At 47.5% G+C, this 14,753-nt stretch overlaps 1 protein-coding gene across 3 annotated transcripts; it reads right to left on the bottom strand.

Moving 5' to 3' along the window:
- Positions 1–3,712: 3,712 nt before the first annotated feature.
- Positions 3,713–13,634, bottom strand: TNFRSF4 (TNF receptor superfamily member 4). 3 transcript variants are annotated; one of them, XM_063417387.1, is made up of 7 exons: positions 12,925–13,611; positions 10,610–10,732; positions 9,333–9,431; positions 8,215–8,281; positions 7,485–7,717; positions 6,290–6,415; positions 3,734–4,918 (listed from the first exon to the last, which is right to left on the bottom strand). In XM_063417387.1, the coding sequence occupies exons 1-7, from the start codon at positions 13,067–13,069 to the stop codon at positions 4,848–4,850; spliced, it is 864 nt and encodes a 287-aa protein (XP_063273457.1). In that variant the 5' UTR covers positions 13,070–13,611; the 3' UTR covers positions 3,734–4,847. The 3 variants fall into 3 exon arrangements, with proteins under 3 accessions (XP_063273455.1, XP_063273457.1, XP_063273456.1); XM_063417385.1 differs by having other exon boundaries at positions 3,713–4,918; positions 6,290–7,717; positions 12,925–13,633; XM_063417386.1 differs by lacking the exon at positions 3,734–4,918 and having other exon boundaries at positions 5,917–7,717; positions 12,925–13,634.
- Positions 13,635–14,753: the final 1,119 nt, after the last annotated feature.

The raw sequence follows: 14,753 nt of genomic DNA, 5'->3' as shown, positions 1-14,753 counted from the left end.
TCCCAACCTTTCCCTCATCCAGCCTTTCCCTAAAACCCATCCCAATCTTTCCCTCCAACCTTTCCCTCCCCGTTCCTCTCTCCTCTCTCCCTCCCAGCAGAACGGGAATTTCTCCGTTTCTCTCTGGTTTTTACCGCTGGGGATTTTTTCTCTTTCTGCCCTTTGGGTGTTTTTACCCTTGGGCCCCGTCAGGTGACGGAAGTTCCCTGTCACAGCCCCGGAGCGTCCCTGGAGCTCGGAGTCAGCAGTGACCTTTGGAACGTCGGATTTATCTCCCTGTCTCATCTCGGGGGTTTTCTCACGGCTCCTCCTGTGCCTGCTGACGCTTCACCGCTCCCCCCTCGCCTTGCACGGGCCCCAAACGCACCAAAAAGTTCATCCACGGAAAAATCCCCCCTCTTTGGGCTCCAAAAAGTGACTCGGAGAGGGAAATCCTAAAAAATCCGACACTGGAGTGAAACCCCTCAAACCTCCTGGGTGTTTCCCAAAGCCCCACTGAGCACAGCCCTAGGAAAAATTCCCTTTTTGCTTTCAAAAGTGGTGACTCCATGAGGAAAATCCCAAAAAATCTGACATTCCCCAGAAACCTGGAGTGAAATCCTCACCCCAAATCCATCAAAACCTTGGGATTCTTCCAGAAAATCCCACTGAGCACAGCCCTGCTTTCCCCTAGGAACGATTCCCCTTTCTGGGGATCCAGAAGTTCCTTGGAAAGCGCCAGGGATGGGAATTCTGCCCTTTCCCAACACCCAAATTCCTCCAATATTCCATGGAATGTGCCTCTGGATGAGGATATTCCCAGGTTTTTTCACGGCCAGAGCTCCAAGAATCCATGGATTTTTCCCCAAATCCCGTCCTTGCAGGTTTTGCTGACCCAGGGTGTGGAAAAGGGATCCAATCCCGGACGTTTTTCCCTCTTTTCCATCCCAATTTGGAATTTATGGTTGGAATTTGCCCTGATATCCAGAGAGGGGAGCAAAAAAAGGGAATTGTTCCTAGGGGAAAGCAGGGCTGTGCTCAGTGGGGTTTTTGGGAAGGATCCTGAAGTTCTGATGGATTTGGGGTGAGGATTTCACTCCAGATTTCTGAGGAATGTCAGATTTCTTGGGATTTTCCTCATGGAGTCAACACTTTTGTAACCCAAGAGGGGAATCTTTCCATGGGCTGTGCTCGGTGGGGTTTTCTGGGAAGAATCCCAAGGTTTTGATGGATTTGGGGTGAGGATTTCCCTCCAGCTTTCTGGGGAATGTCAGATTTTTTAGGATTTGCTCAGACTCTGATCCTGCAGACCCCGATCCCCACCAATTCCTGGGAATCCTCTGGACACCCCCCTTCCCCTTCCTCCTGGAGCTGCCGCTCCGCCGAGCCGCCCCAAGGACGGAATTCGGAGGAAAACCAAAGGAAACCACGGCGAAAAAAGAAAAAGGAAACCACCCCCCCTCCAAAAGAGAGGAAACCACCCCCCAAAAAAGGAAACCACCCCAAAAAGAACAAAACCAACCAAAAGAAGGAAACAACCCAAGAAAGAAGAAAACCAACCCAAAAAGAAGGAAACCACCCCAAAAAGAAGGAAACCAACCCAAAAAAGAACAAAACTCCCCAAAAAGAAGGAAACCAACCCAAAAAAGAACAAAACCCCCCAAAAAGAAGGAAACCAACCCAAAAAAGAAGGAAACCCCTCCAAAAAGAAGGAAACCACCCCAAAAAGAAGGAAACCACCCCAAAAAGAAGAAAACCACCCCAAAAAGAAGGAAACCAACCCAAAAAAGAACAAAACTCCCCAAAAAGAAGGAAACCAACCCAAAAAAGAACAAAACCCCCCCAAAAAGAAGGAAACCACCCCAAAAAGAAGGAAACCACCCCAAAAAGAAGAAAACCACCCCAAAAAAGAAGGAAACCAACCCAAAAAGAACAAAACCCTCCCAAAAAGAAGAAAACCCCCCCAAAAAGAAGAAAACCCCCCCAAAAAAGAAGGAAACCACCCCAAAAAGAAGGAAACCACCCCAGGAAAGCGTCACGGCCCCTGGAGGCGCCGCGGGCTCGCGTCAGCGCCGGCCCCGGCGGGTTTTGGTTTCCTGGCTCTGATTTGTTCCGCTGATTTCCCCAAAAGCGGGCAGGACACAAAGCCCGGCTCTGCCTGAGCACGTCTGGGTTAGGCCCGGCTTAGGCTCGGCTTAAAGCGACGGCGAGGAGCGGATTTGAAGGGATCTTGCGGAATTTTCCTTCCCGCGCCGCGGAATTCCCACTCCCACACTGTGGGATTTTCATCTCCACACTGGGTGGGATTTCCATTCCCACACCTTGGAATTTCCATTTCCATACCTTGGAATTTTTATCTCCACACTTTGGAATTTTCATTCCCACCCTGTGCAATTTCCATTTCCATACCTTGGAATTTTCATTCCCACACCTTGGAATTTCCATTTCCATACCTTGGAATTTTTATCTCCACACCTTGGAATTTCCATCTCCACACTGTGGAATTCCCATTCCCACACTGTGGAATTTTCATCTCCACACTGAGTGGGATTTCCATTCCCACACCTTGGAATTTCCATCTTCACACTTTGGAATTTCCATTTCCGTACCTTGGAATTTTCATCTCCACACTTTGGAATTTCCATTTCTGTACCTTGGAATTTTCATTCCCACACTGTGGAATTTTCATCTCCACACTGAGTGGGATTTCCATTCTCACACTGTGAAATTTCCATCTTCACACTTTGGAATTTCCATTTCCGTACCTTGGAATTTTCATCTCCACACTTTGGAATTTCCATTTCCATACCTTGGAATTTTCATTCCCACACCTTGGAATTTTCATCTTCACACTTTGGAATTTCCATTTCCATAACTTGGAATTTTCATTCCCACACTGTGGAATTTTCATCTCCACACTGAGTGGGATTTCCGTTCCCACACCTTGGAATTTTCATCTTCACACTTTGGAATTTCCATTTCTGTACCTTGGAATTTTCATCTCCACACTTTGGAATTTCCATTTCCATACCTTGGAATTTTTAATCTCCTTACCATAGAATTTCCACTCCCACACTGAAATTTTGATCTCCACACCTTGGAATTTTCATCTCCACATGGTGGAATTCCCATTTCCGTACCTTGGAATTTCCATTCCCACACTGTGGAATTTTCACTTCCACACCTTGGAATTCTCATTCCTACACCGCAGAATTTTCATTCCAACACTGCGGAATTTCCATCTCCACACCTTGGAATTTCCATCTCCACACTGTGGAATTTCCATTCCCACACTGTGGAAATTTCAGTCTCATACCCTGGAATTTCCACTTCCACACCTTGGAATTTTCCTTCCCACACCGCAGAATTTTCACTCCAACACTGTGGAATTTCCATCTCCACACCGTGGAGTTTCCATTCCCACACCTTGGAATTTCCATTTCCATACCTTGGAATTTTCATCTCCACATTGTGTGGAATTTCCATTCCCACACTGTGGAATTTTCCTTCTCACACCTTGGAATTTCCATCCCAGCCACCCTTAGGGGAAGAACCCTTCCCTAAAATCCATCCCAATTTCCTCCTTTCCTTAAAACCCATCCCAACTTTTCCCTAAAATCCATCCCAATTTTCTACTTTCCTTAAAACCCATCCCAACCTTTCCCAAAACCCATCCCAACCTTTCCCAAAATCCATCCCAACCTTTCCCTAAAATCCCCCCTCCTCCCTTCCCAGGCTGTCCCAGGAATTTCCCTGCAGGAATTTCCCCCCGTTTTCCCCCTGAACACACACCAGGATTTGTTTTTCCAGAGTTTTATTCCCAAATTTCCCCCTTTGTACACGATACAAACCTTCCTATACACTGTATAAACCCCTTTTATATGTATGACATATAAAAATATCCCAAATATCCCAAATCCATGGATTTGAACACCTCTGGATCCATTCCCTGCTGGATTTTTGGGGGATCTCCTCAGTGCTGTGTGTTTAAAATTCCTTTTTTTTTTATTTCTGAGGAGTTAGCAGCTGATATTTGGAGGGAAAATCACTCCTGAGTGATAAAAAATTCAGTTTTTCTGGAATTTCCGTGGAAATATTTCCAATTCAGCAAAAGGGCACTTGGGGCTCCTCCCAGAAATTCCAGAGGTTGGGATTTGCTCCCTAAAAATTTGCTCTCCAAATTTATGGGAAACCAGTTAGAGAGGGAAAATTCACTTCAGGAAGTGTGGATGGAGTTGTCACTTAATCCTGATTTTACAGCTCAGCTTTGCCACTTAATCTCAATTTTAGGCTCAGTTTTGCCACTAAATCCTGATTTTACAGCTCAGCTTTGCCACTTAATCCTGATTTTAGAGCTGAGCTTAACCCTTAAACCCTGATCATCTCAAAATTTCGGGATTTTAAACCTTTGAAGGAGTAAAATTCTTTCTTTTTTTTCCCATAAAACCCTCCAAATCCCAGGACTGGGTTGGTAATTCCCATTCTTCTTTTCCCAGGAGCATCCCAGGATTTTCTCTTCCCTAAACCATCCCGGTTTTCAGTCTGCTCCCAGGATTTTCCACGATTTTCCAGCTGGAAATTCCGGCCTGGAAATCCATTCCCAGAGGATTTTTCAGGGATGCTGAGCAAGGATTTGCCCAAAAGGGCAAAAAAAAAAATCCCAAAAAAACCCCCACACAAAATTCCCTCAGGAATTCTCCCAAATCCCAAAGGGATTCTCCCGAATTCCAAAGGGAGATCCTTGAGTTAATTAAAGGATAAACCAGCCCTTAATTAACTCCTAATTAAGTCAAACCAGCCCGGATTAGTCCTGGTGCTCCTTCGGATCCGTGGGCTCAGAAATGCAGGGAACACCAAAAATCCGGGAGTCAGTTTTTGATCAGGCTGGAATTGGGATCCATCTGCTCCTCCTGGATGGGAACGCGACAGCTCCTGTCCTCTGGAAAGCAGGGAATATTCCAGGGGTCATTCCAGGGATCGTTCCAGGGATCAGCCAGGGATCAGCCAGGGATTGTTCCAGGGATCAGCCAGGGATCAGCCAGGGATTGTTCCAGGGATCAGCCAGGGAATCATTCCAGGGATTGTTCCAGGGATCAGCCAGGGATCAGCCAGGGATCATCCCAGGGATCAGCCAGGGATCATTCCAGGGATCATCCCAGGAATCATCCAGGGATCATCCCAGGAATCATCCCAGGGATCAGCCAGGGATCAGCCAGGGATCATTCCAGGGGTCATTCCAGGAATCATTCCAGGAATCACCCAGGAATCATTCCAGGGATCGTTCCAGGGATCAGCCAGGGATCATCCCAGGGATCATCCCAGGGATCGTTCCAGGGATCATCCAGGAATCACCCAGGGATTGTTCCACGGATCATCCAGGAATCACCCAGGAATCATTCCAGGAATCATTCCAAGAATCATTCCAGGGATCATTCCAGGGATCATTCCAGGGATCATTCCAGGGATCATTCCAGGAATCATTCCAGGAATCAGGGGAGGGCAGGCCTTGGGATTTTCCTGCTTTTGGGGGGGTTTGGGGTCGGTTCTTGGCTTTCCCGGCAACCCAGGGAATGCCAAAAGCAGGGATCAGGGAGAATCCACTGGGACAGGGCCCTGGGAAGGGAACAGGAGGCAGCTGCCACTTAATCCTGGGTTTAGGCTCAGTTTTGCTGCTTCATCCTGATTTTCAAACTCAGTTTTACCACTTAATCCCAATTTTAGAGTTTCATTTTGCTACTTTATCCTGATTTTAGGCTGAACTCTGCCACTAAATCCCCACTTTAGAGCTGAGTTTTGCCACTTAATCCCGATTTTAGAGCTGAGTTTTGCCACTTAATCCCGATTTTAGAGCTCAGTTTTACCACTAAATCCCAATTTTAAAACTCAGTTTTACCACTTAATCCCAATTTTAAAACTCAGTTTTGCCACTTAATCTCCATTTTAGAGCTCAGTTTTACCACTTAATCCCGATTTTAGAGCTGAGTTTTGCCACTTAATCCCGATTTTAGAGCTGAGTTTTGCCACTTAATCCCGATTTTAGAGCTGAGTTTTACCACTTAATCCCGATTTTAGAGCTCAGTTTTACCACTTAATCCCAATTTTAGAGCTCAGCTCCTCTCAGCCAGGCCTTTCCCAGGTTTGCAGGAGAATTCAGGACACTCCAATTCCATGGAGTCAAAAAAAATTCCCATTTGACTCTTGGAAGCTGCTGGATTAATTTGTTTTTCCTGGTTTTTTTTTAATCCCATAAAAGAGGAAACTCTGGATTTTTTCCTGTATTTTTTTTTATCCCATAAAAAAGAGAACTCACTGTGCTGGGTGCTCCTCCCAGAGCCATTCCTGGTTTTTTTCCGGGCTGCCTGGAGGATCAGGAGCAGGATGGAAATTCCACTCACCAGCAGCAGGATCAGGCACAGCAGGAGCAGGGATAAAGAACCTGGAATTAGAACGGAAAAATTCCCTAAAAAGGGAAAATTCCCAAAAATTCCCCCAAGATTCCTGGTTCTGCTTGGAGTCCCCAGAGCGTCCCAGATTGCAGAGGGAGAATCCATGCCAGGGAAATGTGGGATTCTGGAATGCTGTGGGAAATACAGGAATGGCTTTGGAAAAAATGGGATTTGACTTCCCAGGAAAGCTGGAAATTCTGGGAGGTTTGGTGAAATCCAGGTCTGGCTTCTGAGAAAATGGGAATTCCCTTCCCAGGAAAGCAGCTCCAGCTGGAAATCCCTGCCCAGCTGGAAATGTGGGATCCTGGAATGTGTGAAATCCTGAAAAGCGGGAATTCCCTTCCCAGGAAAGCAGCTCCAGCTGGAAATGTGGGATCCTGGAATGTGTGAAATCCTGAAAAGCGGGAATTCCCTTCCCAGGAAAGCAGCTCCAGCTGGAAATCCCTGCCCAGCTGGAAATGTGGGATCTTGGAATGTGTGAAAGCCATAAAAGTGGGAATTCCCTTCCCAGGAAAGCAGCTCCAGCTGGAAATGTGGGATCCTGGAATGTTGTGTAAAAACCAGGAAGGGCTTCTGAGAAATTGGGAATTCCCTTCCCAGGAAAGCAGCTCCAGCCGGATCCCCTGCCCAGCTGGAAATGTGGGATCTTGGAATGTGTGAAATCCAGAAAAGCGGGAATTCCCTTCCCAGGAACGCAGCTCCAGCTGGAAATCCCTGCCCAGCTGGAAATGTGGGATCTTGGAATGTGTGAAATCCAGAAAAGTGAGAATTCCCTTCCCAGGAAAGCAGCTCCAGCTGGAAATGTGGGATCCTGGACTGTGTGAAATCCAGAAAAGCGGGAATTCCCTTCCCAGGAAAGCAGCTCCAGCCGGATCCCCTGCCCAGCTGGAAATGTGAGATTCTGGAATGTGCAAAATCCAGAAAAGTGGGAATTCCCTTCCCAGGAAAGCAGCTCCAGCTGGAAATGTGGGATCCTGGACTGTGTGAAAGCCAGAAAAGTGGGAATTCCCTTCCCAGGAAAGCAGCTCCAGCTGGAAATCCCTTCCCAGCTCTCCTTACCCCAGCTGGGCTCGGCGGCGCTGCCGGGATCCCGACAAACGGCAGGAACGTCGCTGGGGCTGGACGCTCTGGAGCCATTCTCTGGGAATTCCGTGGGAAGGGGATCCCTGTTCCCTGGGAATTCCGTGGGAAGGGGATCCCTGTTTCCTGGGAATTCCAGGCCAGGGCTGCTGCACAGGGCGTCCTCCGTGGCCGAGCCAGCTCGGAGCGTGCTCCTCCCGGAACTGCTGCAGCTGGAAAAGAAATCCCAGAGGGTTTTCCAAGCAATTCCCAAATCCCATCCACACAACAATCCCAACCCTCATTTTATCCCTACAAATTCAGGATTTACCATCCCCACAGGAATGGGAGGAATAATTAAAGCAATTAAAGGAATCGTTGGGAATCCATTCCTGGATTTTTCCCAGGGTTGATTCTGGCACCGGAATTTTGTGCTCCCAAAAAAGCAAAAACCATTCAAGAGTTTAAAAAATAAAGGTGGAAGATCCTAAAAATTCCTTTGGGATCCTAAAATCCCAAAGGATGGGATTCAGGGTGCTTAAATCCAGGTTTATTCTGATTTATTTCTCCAGATTTGGGCTTTTCCTGGAAAAATGAAACCCCCAGAGCTGCTCTGAGCTCACTGCCCCCAAAAAGGGATTTTTTTCCCAAAAAAAGGATTTTTTTCCCCAAAAAAGAGACTTTTTTTTCCCCAAAAAGGGATTTTTTCCCCCCAAAAGAGGATTCCTACTTGGTCCAAGGCTGGCAGTTCTCGTTCCTTCCTTTGGAGAAAGTCCCCTCGGGACACCGGGAGCACTCTGGGAAAAACGGGATCAAAGGGCAGGAATGCAGGGAATTCCAGCTGCCACATCCCAACTCCCCCCTTCCCGAGGGAATTCCAAATCCACCTCCCAAGGCAATTCCAATCCCAACTTCTCCCAAGGGAATTCCAAATCCCATGGGAATTCCAATCCAAACTGACCCTTTTCCAAGGGAATTCCAATCCCGAGTGAGCCTTTCCCAAGGAATTCCAAACCCGAGTGAGCCTTTCCCAAGGAATTCCAATCCCAGGTCTTCCCAAAGGGAATTCCCATCCCAAGTGACCCTTTCCAAGGGAATTCCCATCCCAACTGAGCCTTTCCCAAGGGAATTCCAAATCCCAGGGGAATTCCCATCCCAAGTGACCCCTTCCCAAGGGAATTTCAGTCCCAAGTGAGCTTTTCCCAAGGGAATTCCAAATCCCACAGAATTCCCATCCCAGCTGAGCCTTTCCCAAGGGAATTCCAAATCCCAAGGGAATTCCCATCCCAGCTGACCCTTTCCAGGCAGAATTCCAAATCCCAGAGAATTCCCCTCCCAGGTGACCCTTTCCTACAGAATTCCTATCCCAGCTGACCCTTTCCCAAGGGAATTTCAATCCCAAGTGAGCATTTCCCAAGGGAATTCCAAATCCCATGGGAATTCCCATCCCAAGTGACCCTTTCCTAGGGAATTCCAATCCCAAATGACCCCTTCCCACAGGAATTTCAAGTCCCAAGGAATTCCCATCCCAGCTGACCCCTTCCCAGGGAATTCCCAGTCCCGGGATTCCCAATCCCGGAATTCCCAATCCCGGGATTCCCAGTCCCGGAATTCCCAATCCCGGAATTCCCAATCCCGGAATTCCCAGTCCCGGAATTCCCAGTCCCGGGATTCCCAGTCCCGGAATTCCCAGTCCCGGGATTCCCAGTCCCGGAATTCCCAGTCCCGGAATTCCCAGTCCCGGGATTCCCAGTCCCGGGATTCCCAGTCCCGGAATTCCCAGTCCCGGGATTCCCAGTCCCGGGATTCCCAGTCCCGGAATTCCCAATCCCGGAATTCCCGGCTCACCGCTCCCCGCGGGCGTTCCCGAGGGCTGGAATCCCGCCTGGCACACGCACACCCTGTCCGAGGTCCTCTCACACGGCTTCACCTCCACGCTGCCCTTCCCTGGTGTTAATTAACGGCAATTCATTAATTAACAGCAGCAATCCGTTCATTAACAGCCGCAATTCATTAATTAACAGCAGCAGTTCATTAATTAACAGCCACAACTCCTTAATTAACAGCAGCAGTTCATTAATTAACAGCCAAAATTCATAATTTTACAGCTGAAATTCATAATTTTACAGCCAAAATTCATAGATTTACAGCAGCAATTCATTAATTAACAGCCACAATTCATTAATTAACAACTGCAATTAACTCCTCTAGGTTTTTGGGGTTTGTATGTAGAAGCTGCAGAACTCAGTAATTTAACAGTTAATAAGTAAACAATTTAACAAGAGATTTTTTCCCCCAAAATTCCCTCAAAAAGGGATTTTTTCCCCCCAAACCCGGGATTTTTCCCCCAAAAGGGATTTTTCCCCCAAAAAGGGATTTTTTTCCCCCTAAAAGGGATTTTTTCCCCCAAACCCGGGATTTTTTCCCCAAAAAAGGGATTTTTTTCCCCCAAAAAAGGGATTTTTTTCCCCCAAAAAAGGGATTTTTTCCCCCTAAACCCGGGATTTTTTCCCCCAAAAGGGATTTTTTCCCCCAAAAGGGATTTTTTCCCCAAAAAGGGATTTTTTCCCCCAAAAAAGGGATTTTTTCCCCCCAAAAAGGGATTTTTTTCCCCCCAAAAAGGGATTTTTTCCCCAAACCCGGGATTTTTTCCCCCAAACCCAGGATTTTTTCCCCCCAAACTCGGGATTTTCTTCCCCAAAAAAGGGATTTTTCCCCCCCAAACCCGGGATTTTTTCCCCAAAAAGGGAATTTTCCCCCAAAAAGGGATTTTTCCCCCCAAACCCGGGATTTTTTCCCCCCAAAAAGGGATTTTTCCCCCCAAAAAGGGATTTTTTTCCCCAAAAGGGATTTTCTCCCCCAAAAAGGAATTTTTTCCCCCAAAAAAGGGATTTTTTCCCCCCAAACCTGGGATTTTTTCCCCCCAAACCCGGGATTTTTTCCCCCCAAACTCGGGATTTTTCCCCAAAAAAGGGAATTTTTTCCCCCAAAAAGGGATTATTTCCCCCAAAAAAGGGATTTTTCCCCCCAAAAAGGGATTTTTTCCTCCCCAAACTCGGGATTTTCTCCCCCAAAAAAGTGATTTTTTTCCCCCAAAAGTGATTTTTTCCCAGTGCAGCACTCACGGGCCTGGCACACGGTGCAGCTGCGGCAGAAGCCGTGGTGGTGGCGGGCGCTGAAATATCCGACCTGGCACGGCGAGCACACGGTGTCTGCCCAGGCCGTGCAGCGGCTGCGCATCCTCTCCCCTAAACACCCAAAAAATCGGGATTTAGTGGGGAAAATCCTGATTTTTATCCTTTGGGATTGGTGTGTGCTGGCACAGGGAGTGACTCTGCATCCTCTGCCCTGAAACACCCAAAAATCGGGATTGTGAGGGGAAAAATCCTGATTTTTATCCTTTGGGATCAACCTGTCCCAGCACAGGGAGTGACTCTGCATCCTCTCCCCTGAAACACCCAAAAATCGGGATTCAGTGGGGTCCTGAGGGGGAAAAAATCCTGATTTTTATCCTTTGGGATTGGTGTGTTCTGGCACGGGGAGAGATGCCATGTCCTCTCCCCTGAAAACACCCAAAAAAATCGGGATTGAGAGGGGGAAAATCCTGATTTTTATCCTTTGGGATCAGCCTGTCCCGGCACAGGGAGTGACTCTGCATCCTCTCCCCTGAAAACACCCAAAATTCGGGATTCAGAGGGGTCCTGAGGGGAAAAAATCCTGATTTTTATCCTTTGGGATCAGTGTGTGCTGGCAAAAGGAGAGATTCTGCATCCTCTCCCCTGAAACACCCAAAAATCGGGATTGTGAGGGGAAAAATCCTGATTTTTATCCTTTGGGATCGGTGTGTGCTGGCAAAAGGAGAGACTCTGCATCCTCTTCCCTAAAAACACCCAAAATTCGGGATTCAGAGGGGTCCTGAGGGGGAAAATCCTGATTTTTATCCTTTGGGATCAGCCTGTCCCAGCACAGCGAGTGACTCTGCATCCTCTCCCCTGAAACACCCAAAATTCGGGATTCAGAGGGGAAAAATCCTGATTTTTATCCTTTGGGATCAGTGTGTGCTGGCAAAAGGAGAGACTCTGCATCCTCTCCCCTGAAACACCCAAAATTTGGGATTTAGTGGGGTCCTGAGGGGGAAAATCCTGATTTTTATCCTTTGGGATTGGTGTGTTCTAGCAAAGGGAGAGACTCTGCATCCTATTCCCTAAAAACACCCCAAAAATCGGGATTCAGAGGGGTCCTGAGGGAAAAAATCCTGATTTTTATCCTTTGGGATCAGTGTATCCTGGCATGGGGAGTGACTCTGCATCCTCTCCCCTGAAACACCCCAAAATTTAGGATTCAGAGAGATTGTGAGGGGGAAAATCCTGATTTTTACCCTTTGGGATCAGCCTGTCCCGGCACAGGGACAGATTCTGCATCCTCTCCCCTAAAAACACCCAAAAATCGGGATTCAGAGGGGGAAAATCCTGATTTTTATCCTTTGGGATTGGTGTGTTCTAGCAAAGGGAGAGACTCTGCATCCTATTCCCTAAAAACACCCCAAAATTTAGGATTCAGAGGGATTGTGAGGGGGAAAATCCCAATTTTTATCCTTTGGGATCAGCCTGTCCTGGCAAAAGGAGAGACTCTGCATCCTCTCCCCTAAAAACACCCAAAAATCGGGATTCAGAGGGGGAAAATCCTGATTTTTATCCTTTGGGATCGGTGTGTGCTGGCATGGGGAGTGACTCCGCATTCTCTTCCCTAAAAAAGCCCCAAATTGGGATTGAGAGGGGGAAAATCCTGAATTTCATCCTTTGGGATCAGCCTGTCCTAGCAAAAGGAGAGACTCTGCATCCTCTCCCCTAAAAACACCCCAAAATTTAGGATTCAGAGGGGGGAAATCCTGATTTTTATCCTTTGGGATCAGCGTGTCCTGGCATGGGGAGTGACTCCCATTAGAAAATAGGCTAAGAAAAAAAATAGCAATTCCACTATGAAAAAAAAAATAGAAATTCCACTAAAAAAGAGGTAATGCACTAAGAAAAAATTAGAAATCCCACTAAAAAAGAGGTAATGCACTAAAAAAAAAGAGAAATCCCACTAGAAAAGAGGTAATACACTAAGGAAAAATAGAAATCCCACTTAAAAAGAGGTCTTAAACTAAGGAAAAAAATAGAAATCCCACTAAAAGAGAGGTAATACACTAAGGAAAAATAGAAATCCCATTAAAAAAGAGGTAATACACTAAAAAAAAGAGAAATCCCACTAGAAAAAGAGGTAGAACACTAAGAAAGAATGAGAAATCCCACTAAAAGAGAGGTAGTACACTAAGAAAAATTCGAAATCCCACTAGAACAATTGGAATTTCACTATAATAAAGGAGCAGAGCTCGCGGTTCCCCCCCAGCCCAGCCCAGCCCAGCCCAGCCCAGCCCGGCCCCGCCGCGGGCGCTCACCGGGGGCGCAGTCGCTGCAGCAGCGCCCATGGAAGCGGTGCTGGTGTTCCCGGCATTCCAAACCCCGGGAAGCGGGAACGGGCACGGCCAGGAGCAGGCACAGAACGGGAAAAGGAAAATTCCAGGGAATCCTCGGCAGCGCCATTCCCGCCGCCCGCTGCCCTCAGGGAGCGCCGCCCTCCCTCAGGGGAATCCCCGCGCTCCCCACGCCCCTTCCCGCCCCCGCTGAGGGCTGGGCAGGAAGGGAAAACGCTGAGTTTGAGAAAGGTTTAAAAGGTGAAATCAGCCCTCAAATGAGAGGAAGCCCGGGGGGAATGGGGGGAAAAATCCAATTTTTTTGGATGGAGGGAGGGAGGAGCGCTGCGGGACTGCCCTGGCTGAGGGGGGGGAATAACGGGAATTACGAAATTTTATTTACTACAAACGCTGAGTTTGTTAAAGGTCTAAAAGGTAAAATCAACCCTCAAGGGAGAAAGGAATCCCGATGGGAATGGGTGGAAAAATCCCTTTTTTTTTTTTTTTTTGACTGGATGGAGGGAGGAGCGCTGCGGGGCTGCCCTGGCTGAGGCGGGGAATTAGGGAATTTTAATTTCCACAAATGCTGAGTTTGAGAAAGGTTTAAAAGGTGAAATCAGCCCTCAAATGAGAGGAAGCCCGAGGGGAATGGGGGGGAAAATCCCTTTATTTTCTTTTTTTTGGACGGGATGGAGGGAGGAGCGCAGCGGGACGGCCCTGGCTGAGGGGGGGAATAACGGGAATTAGGGAATTTTAATTTCCACAAACGCTGAGTTTGAGAAAGGTTTAAAAGGTAAAATCAGCCCTAAAGGGAGAGGAATCCCCATGGGAATGGGGGGAAAAATTCAATATTTTTTGGACGGGATGGAGGGAGGAGCGCTGTGGGACTGCCCTGGCTGAGGAGCGCTGCGGGACTGCCTTGGATGAGGGGGGGGGAATAACGGGAATTAGGGAATTTTATTTTCCACAAATGCTGAATTTGAGAAAGGTTTAAAAGGTGAAATCAGCCCTCAAATGAGAGGAAGCCCGAGGGGAATGGGGGGAAAAATCCCTTTATTTTGGACGGGATGGAGGGAGGAGCGCAGCGGGACGGCCCTGGCTGAGGGGGGGAATAACGGGAATTAGGGAATTTTATTTTCCACAAATGCTGAATTTGAGAAAGGTTTAAGAGGTAAAATCAGCCCTCAAATGAGAGGAAGCCCGAGGGGAATGGGGGGAAAAATTCAATTTTTTTTTTTCTTTTTTTTTGGAGGGGATGGAGGGAGGGAGGAGCGCTGTGGGACTGCCCTGGATGAGGCGGGGGAATTAGGGAATTTTAATTTCCACAAATGCTGAATTTGAGAAAGGTTTAAAAGGTGAAATCAGCTCTAAAGGGAGAGGAATCCCCATGGGAATGGGTGGAAAAATTCAGTATTTTTTGGACGGGAGGGAGGGAGGAGCGCTGTGGGACTGCCCTGGCTGAGGAGCGCTGCGGGGCTGCCTTGGCTGAGGGGGGGGAATAACGGGAATTAGGGAATTTTATTTTCCACAAATGCTGAATTTGTTAAAGGTTTAAAAGGTAAAAGGAGCCCTAAAGGGAGAGGAATCCCGATGGGAATGACTGGAAAAATCCTTTTTTTTTTTTCTTTTTTTTGGACTGGATGGAGGGAGGAGCGCTGTGGGACTGCCCTGGCTGAGGCGGGGAAATAACGGGAATTAGGGAATTTTATTCTCCACAAATGCTGAATTTTAGAAAGGTTTAAAAGGTGAAATCAGCCCTCAAATGAGAGGAAGCCCTATGGGAATGGGGGGAAAAAATTCAATTTTTTTTTTCT

This window comes from Prinia subflava, chromosome 21 (assembly GCF_021018805.1).
Source record: "Prinia subflava isolate CZ2003 ecotype Zambia chromosome 21, Cam_Psub_1.2, whole genome shotgun sequence".
NCBI lineage: Eukaryota > Metazoa > Chordata > Aves > Passeriformes > Cisticolidae > Prinia > Prinia subflava.
The sequence above is the reverse complement of the archived record's forward strand: the minus strand, read 5'-3'. Positions and strand labels throughout refer to the sequence as shown.